General features: G+C 40.4%; 1 protein-coding gene and 1 long non-coding RNA gene across 2 annotated transcripts in view; one reads left to right on the top strand and one right to left on the bottom strand.

Annotated features, from left to right (window-relative positions):
- PPP2R3B (protein phosphatase 2 regulatory subunit B''beta) overlaps positions 1–18,931 on the bottom strand; it is a 34,908-nt gene that overhangs the window by 1,610 nt on the left and 14,367 nt on the right. The window contains 12 exon segments of the mRNA XM_081001372.1: positions 1,149–1,173; positions 1,176–1,254; positions 1,365–1,483; positions 2,005–2,180; positions 3,346–3,435; positions 3,790–3,838; positions 5,650–5,806; positions 7,287–7,373; positions 8,460–8,534; positions 9,078–9,180; positions 10,783–10,886; positions 12,115–12,300. Coding sequence (XP_080857498.1) covers positions 1,149–1,173; positions 1,176–1,254; positions 1,365–1,483; positions 2,005–2,180; positions 3,346–3,435; positions 3,790–3,838; positions 5,650–5,806; positions 7,287–7,373; positions 8,460–8,534; positions 9,078–9,180; positions 10,783–10,886; positions 12,115–12,300 — 1,250 coding nt within the window.
- LOC308474913 lies at positions 8,499–10,679 on the top strand. Its single transcript, XR_013985035.1, has 2 exons — positions 8,499–8,553; positions 9,735–10,679. It is a non-coding gene; the product is annotated as an uncharacterized lncRNA (long non-coding RNA).

The raw sequence follows: 18,931 nt of genomic DNA, 5'->3' as shown, positions 1-18,931 counted from the left end.
GAACGAGCAGCCCGAAAGCAGCCCTTTCAGGCTGCTCCTTCCTCCGCCTTTGCCACTGTTGGCATTTCCCACCCTAGGCTATATCAAGTCAATAAGTTATCCATTTGTGGTAAATGGGCCTCAGCTTAATATTCGGGTTGGCTTATACTCAAGTATATACGGCAATTACTGTTTTACATATAACCAGCCAGTAGCCCTGTTTGCACACAAACTCTGGCTTAGTGTTGGATAAGCCTCCGTGAGCCCAAACAAAGCATCAATCTCATATGCTCCCCTCCTCTCCTTTCATGCTGCCAAGAGGAAGATTTCTATGAACTTGATTTTCACTTTCAGAGATCCTCAGTTAGCATTATGCACACAGGGGAACCTAGTTTAAAAATAAGCAAGCCTCAGTTAAACAAGTCAGCTTTGTAAGTCATAGCTTGAAGCTGGATTGTTCCTTGTCAACCATAATCCCCAGTTCATAGGCAACACTGGGTTTCTCTTAAAGCAAAACAAAACTCAGGAGAACTGCTCTTGGCTCCATGGGAGGAGAGAGCAGCATATAAGCCCAGCCCTTTGCTGTGCGATGTGAACACTCATCCACATATCACTAAATCTGAAATGGGGAACCCGTGGCGCTCCAGGTGTTGGCGTCAACTTCTCATCTGGCCACGCCAGCATGTCCAAGAGAAAGGAATGATGGGAGATGGATTTTAACAACATACGCAGAGCCCCCCCCCCCAGCTAAACCATGGTTCAGCATTCTATGCGAACACAGCCAATATTCTTAGGCATGGCTTTGAAATACTTGCTCTGTCATGTGGCTTTGGAAATAAGCTTGGGCTAGGCTGCATGTGGACTTCCCCTAGAAAAGCCATGGTTGCTACCTAGAACAGGTTTCTGTTTTGTTGCAGGAAGCAAATTCTTCATTAAATAATTATCTTTCCCTGAATTAGTCACTTCGGTCTATCTAAGCCTGAGCTGTGGTAATAAAACCAATCTATTTTGCTAATATTAAGAAGATATTCCATAACTGTAGTAAATAATAGTAATATTAATTCTTGTATTACTTATACCCCGTCCATCTGGCTGGGTTTCCCCAACCACTCTGGGTGGCTTACAACATCTCTAAAACAAAAACATCAGGCCTTAAAACCTGTACTCACCAATCATTCCACTGGTCACTAGCGCTTCCTCTGCTACTAGGACATCATACTCTTCAGCAGCATATTTTTCCCAATCAGACAGTTCTTGGTTTTCGTTTTCAGTGCCCTAGGGGTATGATCAATGATGCTTATAATACTGAAGAATGTTAAATGAAATTATCATCAAGGAGACTGTTAAGCTTATGAACATCAACTTGCGAGACTAATTGTTCTTACCCTCAACATAGAAAACTGATCCTTCTGCTCATGGTCTAAATATTTCTCAATGTTGAAAAAGGTGTCGAAAAATACATTTGCCATCTTGCACTTCTTTAAGTCATGAAGAGTTATTTTCCCTGGAAACAGGATCAGAAACAAGGTTTTAAATGTTTGATAAGTTACGGGCTATGATAGAATTATTTGGAAAACTGAAAGGCTTATAAATGTTGCTTTTACTGATGAACTAGGACTAATAACCCCTGTGGATAATATATGAGAGATCCCCCAATTAATATCTGTGGAGTAAGTTCTTCTCAAAAATAATGTTTCCTATTACTATTAAAATCAAAACAGTCCCTTTGGAGCATCTTCCCAAGAGGTTGAAGACTCATTATGAATTCTGGGGGTGGGTGGGGGGGTGACAATTCTTATTTTAGCAAGCTTTTGACTCAGTCTGATAACCTGATAATTTTGCCAATTTTCAGGTTGGAAATTACAACTGAAATCCTGTCATAATGCAATTTATCAGATGAATTTTGCCTGCTAAATGTGATAACTAAACCAGAACATTTAGCCAAAGAGACTTCATACATGATTTTATCTTGTTAGCAAAAAGATTGCTGCAGAGAGGCTGTTAAGATGGAAAAGAACCTATCACCTTCACACTCTGGTTTCACAAGATCAAGCATCTGGCAAAGGCAATCTTCAAATGGCAGTGGTTCAATGGCCATATTGTCCAGTTTTTGACATTGCTCTTCATAAAAGTACTGCAGTTCATACATTGACAATACACCATCCCCATCAAGGTCCATACAGCGAAACCAGTATTCAATGCTGCAAAGAATAATTAAACAATTTAGCACCCAATTTCAAATTTTTATATACTTTGTTATAACATACAAAACACAAAGGACCTTTTGCAAATGGCTGAGAATTTGTGAAATGCTGAGAACACATGCTGAACTTTTAAACTGCCAACGACACCAAAAGTATTCAGCAGCAATTGCTTGTATGTGAATATTGCTTGGAGTATTACACATGCCATTCATTTTGTTGCTTTGTTGTACTGTCATGGGCCAAGAGTTTGTTGTACTGTCATGGGCCAAGAGTCCATTGGGTGGAATCCAGTGGGTTCTTCTTAGTGAAGTTGCTCAAATATAGAGGTATCTGCTAACAGAATACCCTCTCTAATTCTCTCTCTGCTCCTGCAACTCCAGTCCCTGAAAAACTCTTCCAGAACAGATTTGTGGGGCATACTGGAGGGGGACATAGTCAGAAATCACATCTTCTGTCGCTGGCTAAACCAGGTGAGGGTAGCCAGTGGGTCTTAAACCCTTGGTGAGTTAGGGACTTCCCCTGCATACGAAGGGAATTGAGTGGACGAGAAAAACCGTGGTTCCAATGGTCAAGAAGGTGATTTCTGCACATACTGCAGAGGGAAGTGAGGGGCAGATGGGGCTCATCAAGCTGGGAAGGTAGAACATCTGGGAGAAGAAAAAAACTGATCTTAAACCTCTGCCTTGTGGGATATCTTCGGAAGAAGAAATGGCTAAGGAATAAACCCTACACAAATCCGGATTGGAGTTCCTAAGACAGTTGGATGGCGCCTTGTGTGCCTCTTTCTGGCAACTCCTGCAGCCAAGCTGCTGCCAAACGCACTGCTGATTGCGCCCTAGGGAAGTCACTTTGGTGCTGCTAATGCAATGGTTTGACTTCACCCCCTGAGGCACACTCCATTGTCTCTCGAGACAGACAAATGCCAACAACATTTCTTACCCTAACCCTCTGGCTCAATGTAGTATGAAATAATTGCACCCCTGACAGCTGGCACCCAGCCTCTCCTTAACACACAAACCTCTTAATTCATTAGTACTGAACGTAAGAAAGATCTATAAAATGAAATTTAATTATCGAACTTTGGTAGCAGCACAAGTCACCTGACCCCATGATCTTGTATAAAAGGCCTGCAATTATACTCCTAACAGCTATTTATTCTTACCTGGTTGCAGTCTTTTTATCCTCTTCCGATATTAAAAACCATACAAAATCTGCATAACTTATTTTTCCTTCTTTCTGTGCTTTCTTGCCTCTTTGAGATTCAGGTGATTAAAGCAAAGGGAGAAGAGAAGGTATTAAAAACCGTTTTCATATGTGTATTAGTACTCTAAAACACAACTGTCGCTGTCAGTCATGAAAATGCAGTTGTTGATTGTTTTCTTTATAGTCAAATTGTACTTTTAATATATGGAAAAGAATTTATAAATTAACCTACAGTTTGTCAATCTTTTTAAAAATGCAGCATTTAGAATAATCAATATTAAGGTAAATATTGAATCTTGGAAATATGTTTCATATTTATCAGAATTCAGCTGTCCATGTACTTTGCCAACTAATCTTGAAGCATGATGGTTAAATTTAAATTTAATAAGTAAAAAAGAAACACCTTGTTACAGCTCCTGAGAAAATCCTCTCTATCATCCGATTAGATATAGCTGTGAAAGAGCAAAATGGTTACAGTCAATATGTTAAAGTTAAATCATACATTTTAAATGTTTCAGAGATTGTGCATAAGCACTTTATTAGAAATACTTCAGTCCTTGTCTTATTTATTATTCATTAGATTTCTTATCTGTTCTTCACTATAAGGTCGCAGGACAGGATACAAGATTATAAAAACCCAGTATTAAAATTAGTTAAAATATAAGGCCTGGGTGTCTTATATTTACAAATGCTATTTAAATGCCTGCAACTGAACACATGTGCCTGCTTCTACCTGGACAATTGCCAACCTGAATTTTTGAAAAACATCTTACATTTCTTCTGGAACACATTCATACTCTGGCTTCACTGAACAATTCCCCCCCCCCCCCCTCCAGCAAATGACGTCTTAGTTCACCAAGGAATCAACATCTAAGGACTCTGGCCTAACGATCAATACCCACCCAGCAGAGATCCTCTTTGGACATCTTTTAGGTAAAGGAAGTGTGATGTCAGTATGCCCAGTTTGCCCATGGGAGAGTGTGTCTCTCTTGGCGGAGAGGAAACTGCATCCCTCAGGCCTACATGTGTATCACATACTATATATATATGCGTGGCAAGAACACTGCTCGTGATGTAAGGGATTTTCATGGCAGGTAAGAATGCTGAGCATATGAACTGGCCCACTGAACAGACATGGTTCTGTTCAAAATTCCAGCCCCTTCTCAGGTGTGTCTAATTAAAACTTCTTATAAAAGAAACATAAATCCAGTTAAATTTTAATTTCAAGTTCATTGTGAGTCTAGAAGGGATAATCGGCACAACGGACGTGTTAGTTCTGTTAGCCAATCTGGATGCTTAGCAGTACAGATAAAATGACATATGACAGTGTAAAAGGTATATAGCCCCAAACCTCTTTGATCATAGCTCTTGACTGTGTATTGGTAATTGTCCTCAGGACATTCATGCACGCATCCTCAGAAGAGTGCATCATCATTAAACTAACACAAATGTTCTGCACTGGTGCCAGCCAACCAATAAAATATAGTTGGATTTTACTACCGCAGACTGCCTTTTTATAACTAGTTCCTCAGTAGAAAAAGTTTAAAGCAGATGAAACCCTATAGTTCATCTTTCAAATATTTCTCATTCCGTGTGGACTTCAGCAAAATCTCCAATACAGCAGCAAAAAGGAAATTATTAACACTATAGATACTGTAAACACTAAGAAGAGTCATACAGCAAGCATCACACAGAAGTGGCATAAGAAAGCACACATTGATTCTGAGTACTGTGTGTGCAGGAGAAGCTGGCTCCCAGTCTACAGGAATGTTCCTCAGATATGCGAAAATACACAGAGTTTTTACACATGTAACATCCAGGTCTACAGACTATTATTTTACGTATTTGAAAATTTAATGGAATGAACCATGATCAAAGATTAAGGATTGGTTTGCTACAAATATGGATACTTTCACAGAAGCAGTTTGTAAAGTGGGGGCAGAGCCACTATGCTGGCTTCACAGCAAGTGGGTCGCTGCTGCTTACCAAAAAGGAGACACAGTGGGGAAGTCAGCATGGTGCAAATGCACTGTCCGAAACAACAGAATGGCTCTGCTGGTGTGTTTGCACTGCATCGGCCTCTCCCCTCCAAGTAAGCAACAGCCACCTATCTGCAGGGAAGCTAGTGTAGCGGCTCTGCCCCACCTGGCTGGCAACTTCTGTGCTGTCATAGAAGAGCATAGGCTATCTTCCAGCTTTGCAGACTCAGAAATGTACTCTCATGCACTATCCAAAATGAACTGAATTGTTCCATTTGTCATACCATGGTCACTATGCCGAGCTAAATCCTTCGGATCAATATAAAGGTCATGGTCTGTATCCAGCTCCCAAAATTTGCAGTAGATTACATAGAAGTGCTCATATGAAAAGTATTCTGTCAGCTGGTTAATATCTACTTCCTCTTCCAATAATGCCACATTCTATTGATAAAAGAGAGGAAGTACCGTATTAGCAGCTTGTAGGAAGAATTCAATATCTTATAGGCCCCACTGAGTTCTATACCAACAACTTCTCAAAGTTCTAAATCTAACAGGGAACTGAGGTTTAGTCAAAACTGAAAACAACTTTCACTTGTCTCCTCCCATATGCATCGAGGAAGCATGCAAACCTTAAGTTCATCTGCAATGGTGTAAATCATGATTTAAACTACTGCCTGAACTGTGCTTAACAGTTCTATGATGAAAAATATGATCTTACTTAAATAAATATGGCACAGCCTCCTGCAGCAGGCTTTCAACAAACCAACTTAAAATTCAACTGGAACATTATCAAATCGCAAGCATTAAGCCTTACTGGCTAACTGCAAATAAAAATTTTCCTGAACAGAACTAAGATCCACAGGGAAAAAACCAGTTCACCCTCTAAACCAGTGGTTCCCAAACTTATTTGGCCTGCTACCCCCTTTTCAGAAAAATAAAATACTCAGCATCCCCCTGGAATTCTACCTTCTTTGATTGAACAAACAGAAATATGCAGTGACAAATTTGCATTCTTTTATGTACAGTGGTGCCCCGCAAGACGAATGCCTCACAAGACGGAAAACCCGCTAGACGAAAGGGTTTTCCGTTTTGGAGGTGCTTCGCAAAACGAATTTCCTATGTGCTTGCTTCGCAAGACGAAAATGTCTTGCGAGTTCCTGCGGGGTTTCCCCCCCCCCCTTTTCCCAAGCCGCTAAACCGCTTATCAGCTGATCGGCTAAGCCGCTTAACAGCTGATCGCTAAGCCGCTTATCAGCTGATCGTTAAGCCGCTTATCAGCTGATCGCTAAGCCGCTTATCAGCTGATCGCTAAGCCGCTTATCAGCTGATCCTTAAGCCGCTTAACAGCTGATCGCTAAGCCGCTTATCAGCTGATCCGCTAAGCCCGCTAAGCTGCTAATACTGTAGCGCTAAACCGCTAATGGGCTTGCTTCGCAAGACGAAAAAACCCACAAGACGAAGAGACTCGTGGAACGGATTCTTTTCGTCTTGCGAGGCACCACTGTATCTATATAAATAGGCAGTCAAGCTGCAATCCACTTCCTGGGTGAAGCCAAAAAGGGTTCACCCAAGCCCAGGAAAACCCCTCGCCTCCAGCTCAACTGCTGGGTCTAGGGGAGGAATTGTTGCTGTTCTGCAACAGAGCCCAACCTGGCAGTTAGCGTCATTACACAACAGATGAAACATGTATGAACGGTTTTTCAAAATGTTCTTTATGCTTCCATTGCCCCCTCCCCACAATTGCACCTGAGGCTGCTAGTGCCCCACTGGATAGTTCCAGCACCCTCCAAGGAAGCAGTATCGCCCACTTTGGGAAACACTGCTCTAAGCCATCTGGCGCTCATTGATTTCAGTGCCCTCTATTTGAACAGTTAACATATAAAGGCTTATGTTGTTATTCACAAAACTACACAGATCATACCTGTAAAAAACTGCTTTTTCTGAGTTCGTTACAAGTGATCCTTCCTGACCAGGATCTGTTTACTGTATAAAATATCCTTTGTATTACCTGAAACATAAAAATAAAGCATGAATGATGCACCAACTGCATTCATTCAAATAGTCTGAGTACTTAAGTATGATACAAACACTCATTCAATTTAACTTGCTCAAAACCTTGACAGATCTTTTGGGTTTAATCTATAGCCACTGTGCTTTATCCTTCTCCAAATCCCTGCTTTCTACATTCTACAAGCTTTAAAAGACTTGTACTTACCTAAACAAAGCTGAGAAAACTTTCAGTGGGATATTTGATGGAATTCAATGTTGCACTAATTATTATTTTACTATTAGGCTGTTCTGTCAGTATGCTTTTTACTATATTTTTATTACATTTTGATCACTGATGTTTTGTAATGTGTTTCTAATGCCGTATACCGCCCTGAGAGCTTTTGATAAAGTGTGGTATATAAATGGAAGTGGTAGTAGTAATAGTATTATATGTGATGGTGGCAGACTCATGTTACTCAATTCAAATAGTTTCACTAATTTAATGGAGCTTTACCCTGCTATCCACACACACACACACACACACACACACACACACACCCCTTGTCGGCTCTGAGGGATCAGAAGAACTCGCAGAAAAGCAGGGGAAGGGATATCGTTTTGACTGGCGAGCAGAAATGCTTGTGCTGGCGGAATGATAATATTATAACAACAGTCTACTCCCCCACACTTTCACTTATTTAAATTATTTAATAGCCATAGGCCTGGATAAAGAGGAATGTTTTTGCCTGGTATCTAAATACATGTAATGATGGTGAAAGGCTAGCCACTCCACAATCAAGGAGCCACCACAGAAAAGGCCCATTCTTTTGTTACCACCCCTCAAAACTCTCTGGGAGGGAGGTGGGCATAGAAAAGAGCCTCAGATGACAAGCGCAGGATCTGGGTTGGTTTGTATGGGGAGAGGCAGCCTTTAAGGTATTGAGGTCCTGAGCCATGTAAGGCTTTATAGGTCAACACAAGCCCTTTGAATTGAGCCCAGAAACTAATTGGCAGCCAGTGCAGTTGTGCCATGATTGGTGTTATATGCTCAAATCGTTCTGGATTGGCCCCAAGGAAAAACAAGCTTTATATACAAGTCACTTACTGTTGTAATATACCGAGAATGAAATTCTGATGCTTCTTTTAGGAAGACTAGACTGGGATGACTATTGACCACATCCTAAGAAAGAAGCACAAAGGTTAGAAGCATGTTGTTGGTACTTAAGCACAATGTCTTAACTTATTTGAAAAGTAGGTTTCATTTTTAGGAAGAAAAATAGAATTATAATTTTAGAAATAATATGCAAAATTCCAGTTATTTGGGAAAAGGGTTCTTCTCCAAAGAGAAAGTAGTAATGGAGGAAAACAGTTTGGAGGAGGAGGGAAGACAAGCATGGATTCAGAGTAGGGAGCTGGGTGAATGCACATATGTAATCTGAATGCGAGCTAGAAAAGGAATAGAAAGGCTTCAGAGGGCTATGGAGGCAGAATGGACTTCATATCAACTTTGGGTGAGAAAACTAGCACTGATTCATTTTCACCATGTTCTAGTAATCAGGCTGCCTAGGAATGGCTTGAGCTTTTTGATCTGTCAGGTTTTGTGTCATTGAGTTAGAAAATAAGGGCTAGTCATGTTTATTTCTTTAAAAAAGAATGGAAAGTAAACTAAAGTCTTTTAAAGGGTTCAGGACATAAAAATAGCAAGCAAGAAAGTGAAATTTACTTGTAAAAATGGAATGAAGTCTTCTTGTACCAAATAGTTACATCCAGGGCTCTTGAGAAGATGCACAAACTTGGAGGCAGCATCATGGCAAGTCTGTAGAATCCTGAAATGCATAAGTAGTCTAATGTGCACATGTATATTAAGTTAAATGCCCTGTGAGTTGTTTGCAATGTAGTACAGTCATACTTTGGATCTTGAACGCCTTGCGACTCAAATGTTTTGGCTCCCGAACACCACAAACCCGGAAGTGAGTGTTCCAGTTTGCGAACGTTCTTTGGAAGCCGAACGTCCAACACGGCTTCCAACTGAGTGCAGGAAACTCCTGCAGCTAATTGGAAGCCGCGCCTTGGTTGTCGTATGTTTTCAGAAGTACGTTTCCAGAACGGATTCCGTTCGACAAACTAGGTACGACTGTACTAAGTTAAACCACTTAGCGATATACTTGTGCTGGTGGAACATGGTTGCACAAAGGAAAGCAAAAGTACATTACCAAAGAATGTTGCACAAGAACAATCAGCTGTTGTGTAGGGGGAAACACACATTCCCTCGGAGATTATTGTGCAACAGATTGAGCAAGAATCATCTGCTGCACAACAAGCTTCTGCTAGTGCAACTGTTGCACTGGATTTCTTTGTAATGCAACCTGTTTTTCCCCAGCAGGAGATCTGCTCAAAATGTATGCATAGGAATTAATAAAATCTCTGATCTAGAGGTGGCTAAACTGTGATCCCTCGGATACTGCTGGACTACAATACACATCATTCCTGACCACTGGCAATACTGGCTAGGACTGATAGTCCTACAACACCTGGAGGGCCCCAGGTGAGCCACACATGCTCCAATCATCTCCTACATAACCAACCAATCACTGCACTCTGCACAAGGACATCTTACAGATAGCATCCTATCAGGAGGTCTATTCCGCACAATGTTTAAATCGAGCCTTTCCTGTGGTGGTCCTTATCCTTTGCATATCAGAGAAGGGCATCCTCTATTGGCTTTTTGGTGCCTGCTAAATATATTTCTCTTTTCACAAGCCTTTTAAAATATTATTCTAGATGGTCCCTGCCCTGGATCTGGATAGATTTTATATATGCACTGTGGTTTCAATCTGATATATATATTGTAGTGCTTTATTTCTGGAAGGACATACCCCTAAACATTTTGTGAATCTTTGTACTTTTGTCCATTTACTGCATTTATTTTCCCCAATTTGAACTATAAAATGGTGATTTTCTTGAGTCAAAACGAGAGTACTCCTAAACATTTTTTAAAGGAAAAAAGCACTGGGCAATTGTTTTTACATGCATAACTGTTTTATATATGTCATTCTATTGCAATGCCTGAAATAACTATTAATAATAATAACCCTAAATTTCTTAAATTTCCATATATGCGTCCATCAAATGTTAGGAATCTAGCAGGCTTAAAAGAGTTACTGTTCAAACCCAGCAATGCCTTTATTTATGAACTTTTTCAAGCATCTTATTTTTCCTTCTCTTTTTTAAAAACTTCACTTTGAAATGGCATGGTTGTTTTACACCAAATCCAAATATACATTTTTGGGATGGGGGAAGAGGACAATAAATATTTTAAAACTCTTGCCATGTTCTTTATTCTAATGCTGGTTTTTTTTCTAGGAAAGTTATTCAGTTAAACTATTTAAAGCTTGATGAAATGGCCTTGCTAAATAAATCATACTTACTTCCGCCACATTGCAACAAATTTATGAACCGACACAAATCCCGTTCGTTCTCCTCCAGCACAAAAAAATAGTGGACCTTTCCAATATAGAGGACATTCACAAGCCTAGAGTTAATCAGAAGCAAATTTGAGGATTATTCTTTTAGAACTAACTGTCAGGCCTATTAGAATGGCAACATTTTGGAAAAAGGAAAGTAACTTTCATTTTTATTGCACTATTGTAAGCATCAAAGTACACTGTTTAACTTATTGAGTGAAATGCTATACTGCCCTAGATGCCATACAACCATATTTATACTTATTTCAAATTTAAGTCGAAACCTTAGGCTCGTTAAAGGGATGTTTCTGGCAAAAATGCCACCTGTAGCATGCAAGGTCTTGCTGGACTGAATCCTATCACTTTTTTCTTTACTTCTCTTTAAATACAGTGGTACCTCTGGTTACGAACGCTTCAGGTTACGAGCTCTGCTAACCCGGAAGTAGCTGCTCCTGGTTGTGAACTTTGCCCCAGGATGCGAATGGAAATTGCATGCCGGAGGCCCAATTAGCGAAAGTGCACCTCATGCTAAGAATGCTTTCAGCTTAAGAACGGACCTCCGGAACAAATAAAGTTCGTAACCAGAGGTACCACTGTACAACTCTTTCCATAGGAAAATCTGTTATTGTCAGCCTCTCTATTGCATAAATAACTTATACAGACTGTCAGCAAACCTTAACTCGCTGGAGAGATCCTTAAGGCACAATATGTTTAGGTCAATTCTATGACTACACTGATGACACAAAGCCTAACTGTGCTCAGCCATTTACAGTTCAACCTGGTGAATAATATTAATAAATAATAATAATAATAATAATAATAATTTATTATTTGCTTCCCCAGGCACTCTGGGCGGCTTCCAATAAAGATTAAAAATACATTAAAATGCACCATGCAAGAAAGAAACTGCTACCGCATATTTTGCAGGTCTTTGTGATTCAGGCAATATTCTCACATGCTGCTAGTGGCATGCAAGCCACTTCCTGGAGGTGAGAGCCTATATCAGTATAGCACAGGAGCGGCTGGTGAGGAGTACCACCTCTACCAATGCGCCCACACAATGCCAACCATCCTGCTGCCTCATCCGTCTCCCTACTGATAAGTGGTAGTTACTCCACCATTATGGTCAGAGGTAGGTCCCACTTAAAAATTATTTTCTCCTTCCCAAATAATATACTAAGGATGCAGCCCTATGGACACACCTAGGATTGCACTGCACACACTTCAGTATATTTGATGTTCTTCATGAACTTCATATCCTTCTGGGCAAGAAGAAGAGAAACCTATTGGGCTCACCTTTGCAACTTTACCCATATCTTCTAATGTTGCTCTCTCATTTGGAAACTGAGCAAAAGTTTTCTCTATCTTAGTAATAACACTATCTATGTTCACTTTTTCTTTCGGACATCCTTGAGGAAAATAAAATGTTGGAATGGTTTGGCTCAGAGATGGTGTCAAAGGTTCTTCTTTCTTTGACTGAACCTATAGAAAAAGGAAAATTTAAACTTTAAGACATAAATTAAAATAGGCATCTTGACAGTTTTGTCTCCAAGTCTTGAAATGTACACTTAACAAGCCTACTACTATAATATTTGTATGGTAATATAGGAATAACCCTTAAACTGGGGGTGGGAAGGAAATGAGAGATTTTTCTGAAGCCTAACAATGAAAGTCACTATTCTTTAAATCTGTGATAGAAAAAACTGCCTTTTGCCTTGTAGCCTCCTCTCACGCTTTTGGAAATGGGTAACAAAACATCTGCAGTTGCTCAAAGGTTAATCTATTATTGGAACCCACGTTACCAAGTAATCACTAGCAAATAATGAACAGTTTTGCTAAATGTGTCAAGACTACACTATAATTTCCAGTTGTTTAGCAAGTTCTTTTCCAAATTCAAATGGGGAACAAGGGGTGGAAAGTGATACTGCATCCTTGGAAGAAATGAGGGGGCAGCTTTTTTTTTTTTTTTTTTTAAAAGGCTCACTTTAAAGAGGGGAAGAAATCGCATTTCAACGTATGTATAGATGTGACTATTAGTCAAAATAAAAAAGAGCAATAGCAGTTTTTAATGATCAACTTGATAAAAAGTTGCTTTTGGTAAACAAGGATTTAGCTTTTATTCATATTGCTGTCTGGAAATATGGCAGCATACAGCAAAAGGAACAACAGATGGAATAAAACTGAGAAATGCTACACCCACCCAGGCTGCAATCTTATATGCACCTGGGAGCTTCTGAATAGACATACATATGATTGCACTATAAAACAGAATTGCATACTGTTCTGAAAAGTTAGCTTTACTTATAAACAAATATTATAGATCACCACATCTCAAATAAGGTATCAAGGAAATACACAACAGAATATGCAAGCACAATAAAACACGTACCATAAAACAATACAAACAATGGTAAAAATGGCTGGTTCTTCTTGAAAAAGTTATGCCTGAAGAATCAGCATGGAGCCAGCAACACTAAGTGTCCTATTTCTAGTTGAAGCCATTTGGGCTTCTGAAGCAATCAACAGTGCTCCTCTGTGTGATACGGTGACTCAGCTGGGATATCATATAAGGGCTCAGGAGGTCCTTAAGATATCATGGACCTAATTTGTTCAGGGCTTTGAATATTAATATGAGAACCTTGAGCCTGGCCCAGTTGTATATGGTGCAGATGTTTTAGCAAAGGTTTGTTGGCCGTATGCCCTCATCAACCGTTTAGCTGGAACTTCTGGTTCAGACTCATGGGGCAACCTTGTATTGCAGCAGTCTTGAGAGTACCATGCGTAGACTACAGTGCTCAGACTACCCCGATCTAGATATGTCTGTAGCCAGCATACTAGACAAAAGGCACTAGTAGTCACAGAGGTCATTCAGGTCTTTAAAGATGCATCTTGGAGTAGCCACATATGTGCTCCTTCAGAGGAAGTACAACCCAGTCCAAAACAGGCAACTGGCCTATCTTCTGGCATAAAACCATCTACCTAAAGAACCTCTTTCTTCTCTGGATTCAGATTCAGTTTACTGGCCTTCATTCAGTCCACCACTACATTCAGGCACTGGCCCAGGGCTTACACAGCAACTCCTGAGTCAGGTGTTCTGTAGGAACATATGTTAAATAGCAATGGACACAAAATAATGCCCTGTGGAATATTATATTAAAAGTACCAGAAGGCACTTCCACAATGGTACTCTCTGGATTCTTCTTTTTTTTTTACTCTCTGGATTCTCACAGGTAGGAATGGAACTGCTGTAACACAGTTGGCCCAGTGGTATTGAAAGCCACTGAGAGACCGAGAAAGAACTGCACCTAAGATTTCAGATTAAAACTGCAGAGTGGAAGGAAAGGAAGAACTTTTTCTGCCTCCCCACTTCCAGCTACTCCATGAAGACTGAAGAAGAGACCCTTTTAAGAATATTACGGGGGTGGGCAGGGGAAGGACTAGACCATGTGAAAAATGAACATAATATTTTAGCTGCAGTTCATTTTCAGCTTTGTATTCTTGTTATTAAAAAAGTGTGCCTAGACATTCTGTTGTTGTGCCTATAACTTTGGTTTAAGATGCCATTTAGCACCTAGCTTTCATATCGCAGTTTCTAACACTGACCATACCTAAACAGCTCTGTAAAAATGTCCGAAACAGCCAAGCATAGGCAGAGTGCTATGGATTCACATTACTGAAGAAGAGTACTGGAATTTGTTATTGGCTGAATAATTCTGCACTCTGAAAGCTCCAGTTTGATTTTTTTTACAGTTTGAAGCCTTGCTGGATGGATGCCAAGGCAGGCTCAGAAATATGTGGGCGCTTTATCTTGTGCTCGGGTGGGGGAGGACAACTGTATTTCCAATAGCGAAGGATCAGAGCTTCAATGCTCTTCATAGCAAATTCCCTACCCTATGACTAATAGGGCCATAAATTATACAGATTGCAGGGTTTAAACTCTCTTGCCACATAATATTGGTATACATACTGCTATATTAGTGTATACACACCAAATGGCACAAAAAAGTTTCAGCTAAGAAATGAAAACTGAAGTTTGCAAAACATCTCACTACAAGAAACTTCATGACAACAAAAAGCAGCACTAACACACCATACAATTTAAGCTTGTAAGCACTAATTATTTTCTACTGCAGCCAAATGGAGGACAGCAGAGTGTAACATGTTAAGCCTTTAGATTTGGGAAATGTTGATTATATTTAGCATTCCCTTCTTTACAAAAGTGCTTTGCTCTTTACATGTTAGGCTTGTGACAGCTAAACACGACCACCAGCTGTCTGAGGAAACACAAACATTGCCATCAGCAGATAGTAAGCCCTTCAGTAAACACCTTTTAGAGTTTGAAGTAGATGATATATGTTGACCCATTTTTACTCCAAAGATGCAGAGAAATGATGATCAAAAGGGGTGCACAAGCATGCACAATGAAAAATTGCTTTGGTATATGGTATATGGCAAGAGCAGAATGAAAGTAATGTGTTCCTGGCATTGAGCAACTGGGATAGATTAGGCATTCTGCTGGTTTACCAGCCACCTCGCTGCCTAGCAGTCTCCCTGCCTGAGGTGACAAAGCTAGTCTCATAGACAGTGTTGAGGACTCCCAGACTGCTGGGTCTGGAGGACTTCAACATCCATGCCGAGGTGACTGGCTCTGGCCCCTAACGTCACTGGCCCAACATTTGTGGCAGGCCACACTCTGGACTAGGGAGGTGATTAATGCCTCCTTGTGAGGCGGTGGTCCCTACCTGCTTGAAGGAGGCAGCAATAAAACCAATCCTCAAGAAACCAATCCTCCCTGCATTTGGAAAATCTTAAGTAACTATCAGTCAGTTGCCAAGCTCCCCTTCTTGGACAACATTATTGAGCAGGTGGTCATGGACCAGATCCAGGTGCTCTTGGAGGAAAATTATGTTCTAGATCCATTTCAATAGGGGTTTAGGCCCGGTTTGAAACATAAACCGCTTTAGTTGCCCTCTCTGTTGGAAGAGAGTCGGGGATAATATGTCTATTTCTCATCCTCTCAGTGGCTTTCGATACTGTGGTATCCTTCTGGAGTGGCTGTCTGAGTTAGGTGGCACTGCTTTGTGGTGGTTCCAGTCCTACTTGGATGGTTGTTTCCAGAGAATAATGCTTGGAGAATGATCTGTGGGCCTGTGCAGCCTTCAATGCGGGGTTCCTCAGGGTTCAATTTTATCCACTATGCTGTTTAACATCTACAGGAAACTGATGTGTTGGGTTATCCAGAGAAGACTGAGCCACTGTTAACGAGCTGTTCTCTAGGAGGGTGCCTGCTTTTGTTCAGGTCATACTACCGCTGAAGGAGTGGGTATGCAGCTTGGGAGCACATCTGGATCTTTAACTGTCGCTTGAGGCTCAGGTGGCCTCAGGGATGCAGAGTGCCTTCCATTAGCTTCGGCTAGTGGCCCAGCTGTGCCCCTATCTGGAAAGGTATAGCCTAACTGTCTATGCTCCGGTAACCTCTAGCTTAGTTTACAGCAACGTGTTATAAGTAGGGTTGCCTCTGAAGACGGTTTGGAAACTTCAGTTGGTGCAGAATTCAACAGGCAAGTTGCTTACTGGGGCAAGAAGGTTTGAGCATATTACATGGATCCTGGCCCAGCTGCACTGGCTGCAGTGTTGGTTTTGCCCTATAAAGGTCAAAGTGTTGGTTTTGACCTATAAAGCCTTAAATGGCCCAGGACCACCTCTCCCTATATGAACTGACCTGGACCCTACAATCATAATCTGAGGCCCTCCTTCATGTGCCTCCTTCATGAGAGGTCCAGAGTGTGGCAACACAAGATTGGGCGTTTTTGGAGGTGGCTCCCCGTTTGCTGAATGCTCTCCTCAGGGAGGCTCACCTGGAGCCTTCATTACATATACGTTTCTCTATAACGAGGCCTTTGGCTGATAAACTTTCTATGGCTCTTTAAATGTGTTTGTAGGAGGGGGGTTATTGATGTGCTTTTGTTTTATTATGTATTTTGTGTTCTCATTTTGTATTTTTATGTTGCCAACCACCCTGTGATCATCGGATGAAGGACACTAAACCAATTTAATAAACAAACAAACAACCAAACAAACAAATCAATAAATACTAAAAATGCTAAAAAATAGACCATGTATACTTATGAGCTGCATAACATGCAACTTCTATTGCATAGGCTTGGAGCAACATTATATCAAAAACAGATTATTATTAGGACACTCAGTCTTGAATCAAGTTTAGATTTGGTCTCAAGAACTTCACAATATAATAACTTTGTTCAAATATTGTACACTACTCTTTTGCCAAGGGATAACATTGTAGATGTTCTTTGTTTTAAATGTCCACAGCAGAAAATACTGTGAGGTTTCAACAAAAAATTTCCTTCAATTATTTATGAGCTCTGATAGCAGCAAGATTCAGCCTGCACACATCTAAACAATTGTTTCTTCACAACAGCCCCCACAGAGAGAGAAACTTGTTTTCTGACCAGTTATTACTCAGGTGTGGAGGGGAGAGAAAGGTATACTACTGATTCAAGTGAATGTACTCCAGCATGAATCTGAAGACTTAGACACATGATTTGAGTTAGAAAAAAGAGCTCTGCAGTCTTACAGGAAGGCATGCAAGAGTACAATGCCAAACAGTGCTCCTCACACATTCTTTGTTAGCCATTGTGATAGTATTGGCAGGCAACAGCACTTTATATTGTAACACATTCTGCTCTTTCCTAAGAAAATCTTCAGGTCTGTTAAAGCACATTTAAAAAACAAAATGTAACTTTAAATGACACCTCTACTCAGAGGTCTGCACTGGTTGTTATTGGGCCAGGTTCAAGGTCTTGCTGTTAGTATATAAAGTGCTTAACAGCTTGGGACAAGTTTACTTGCAGGAGTGCCTTATTCCATATATGCCCACGTAACAGCTTCGAAATGTGGATCTGGCACGGTTACAGGTGCCACGTAACACTAGTTCTGTAGTAAACAGTAAATAATAATCCTATTTACTTAAGAAATGCTTCACACACTACACAGTTTACTGGCACAAGCAACGGGTAATTCAGAGATTCTCACACACAGCACAATCCTACACATGGCTACTCAGAAGTCCTCCTACTGAGTTCAACATGGCTTGCTTCCAGGTAAACAAATGTAGGAGTCCAGCTTAAAAACAATTCCAGAAAAGATTAATAAAGTAATGGCAATGCTTGTAGTGCAACTACCCACTTAGTCCAGCCCAGTAATTAAAGTTAATGGTCTAGACAAGGGCAGAAAGAAGATAGAGCAGGATCAATGACAGATTTCTGGTGATGTGTAGTACAGTGGGCAAGTGTTCTGATTTCAAGTGTTTAACAAAAAAACCCTTAAAAGTATGTATTGCTTGAAACAAAGTAGGGGGAAACTCAGTGACCTCAGTTTTGGGAATGCAAACAAATTCCTGCTCCAAGCATATGTTCAGAGGCACTCTGTTCTTTAATTCTATGTCTGCCCTTCTGAGCCAATTTTTGCACCAATATCTGACTGAATGGCCTCATGGTACTAGCAAAAAATGAAGTAAATCCCCACAAGTCTGGAGTTTATCAACTCCTGACCCAGGCAGCAAGTCGAAATAGCATAGATGAGGGAAGAGTCGCTAGAAGATGCAGAAACAATATACAGTAATTAATTTCCAGTGAAAAATAGCCTTTTCATTCAGAAATTTGAAAAAACAACAACCCACAGGCAAATAAATGTTCACTGACATTAGATCAATAGTTATTATATGAAAGACCAATATAATGGTGGTTTTTTTGTTTTGTTTTTAAAAAAAGTTAAATAAAAAGGTTTTGAGACCCTGCAACTCAATAACATGTTACCTCCTAATGTCAGAAATATTTCTTGACTACATCTTTGTATTTAAGAGAGGAGGTTCTTACAACAGCAGAAGGGACAGTTGCCCAATATATTATGAGCTTGCAGGTCTATATTTATATTAAGAGTTTGTGGTTGCAACACACATACGCCCAAGCAAAACCTGAAAATGGGCTATTTTTACATCTAGTGATCAGAATCTGGGGTATGAAGGTGACCTCATAAGAGAGGCCAGCATTCCAGCACAGGGCAACCCAAAGCCACAAGTGGGAGGGAATGT

The sequence above is a fragment of the Podarcis pityusensis genome (genome assembly GCF_964106645.2).
Source record: "Podarcis pityusensis genome assembly, chromosome: 4".
NCBI lineage: Eukaryota > Metazoa > Chordata > Lepidosauria > Squamata > Lacertidae > Podarcis > Podarcis pityusensis.
This window is presented reverse-complemented; position numbering and strand designations above follow the sequence as displayed.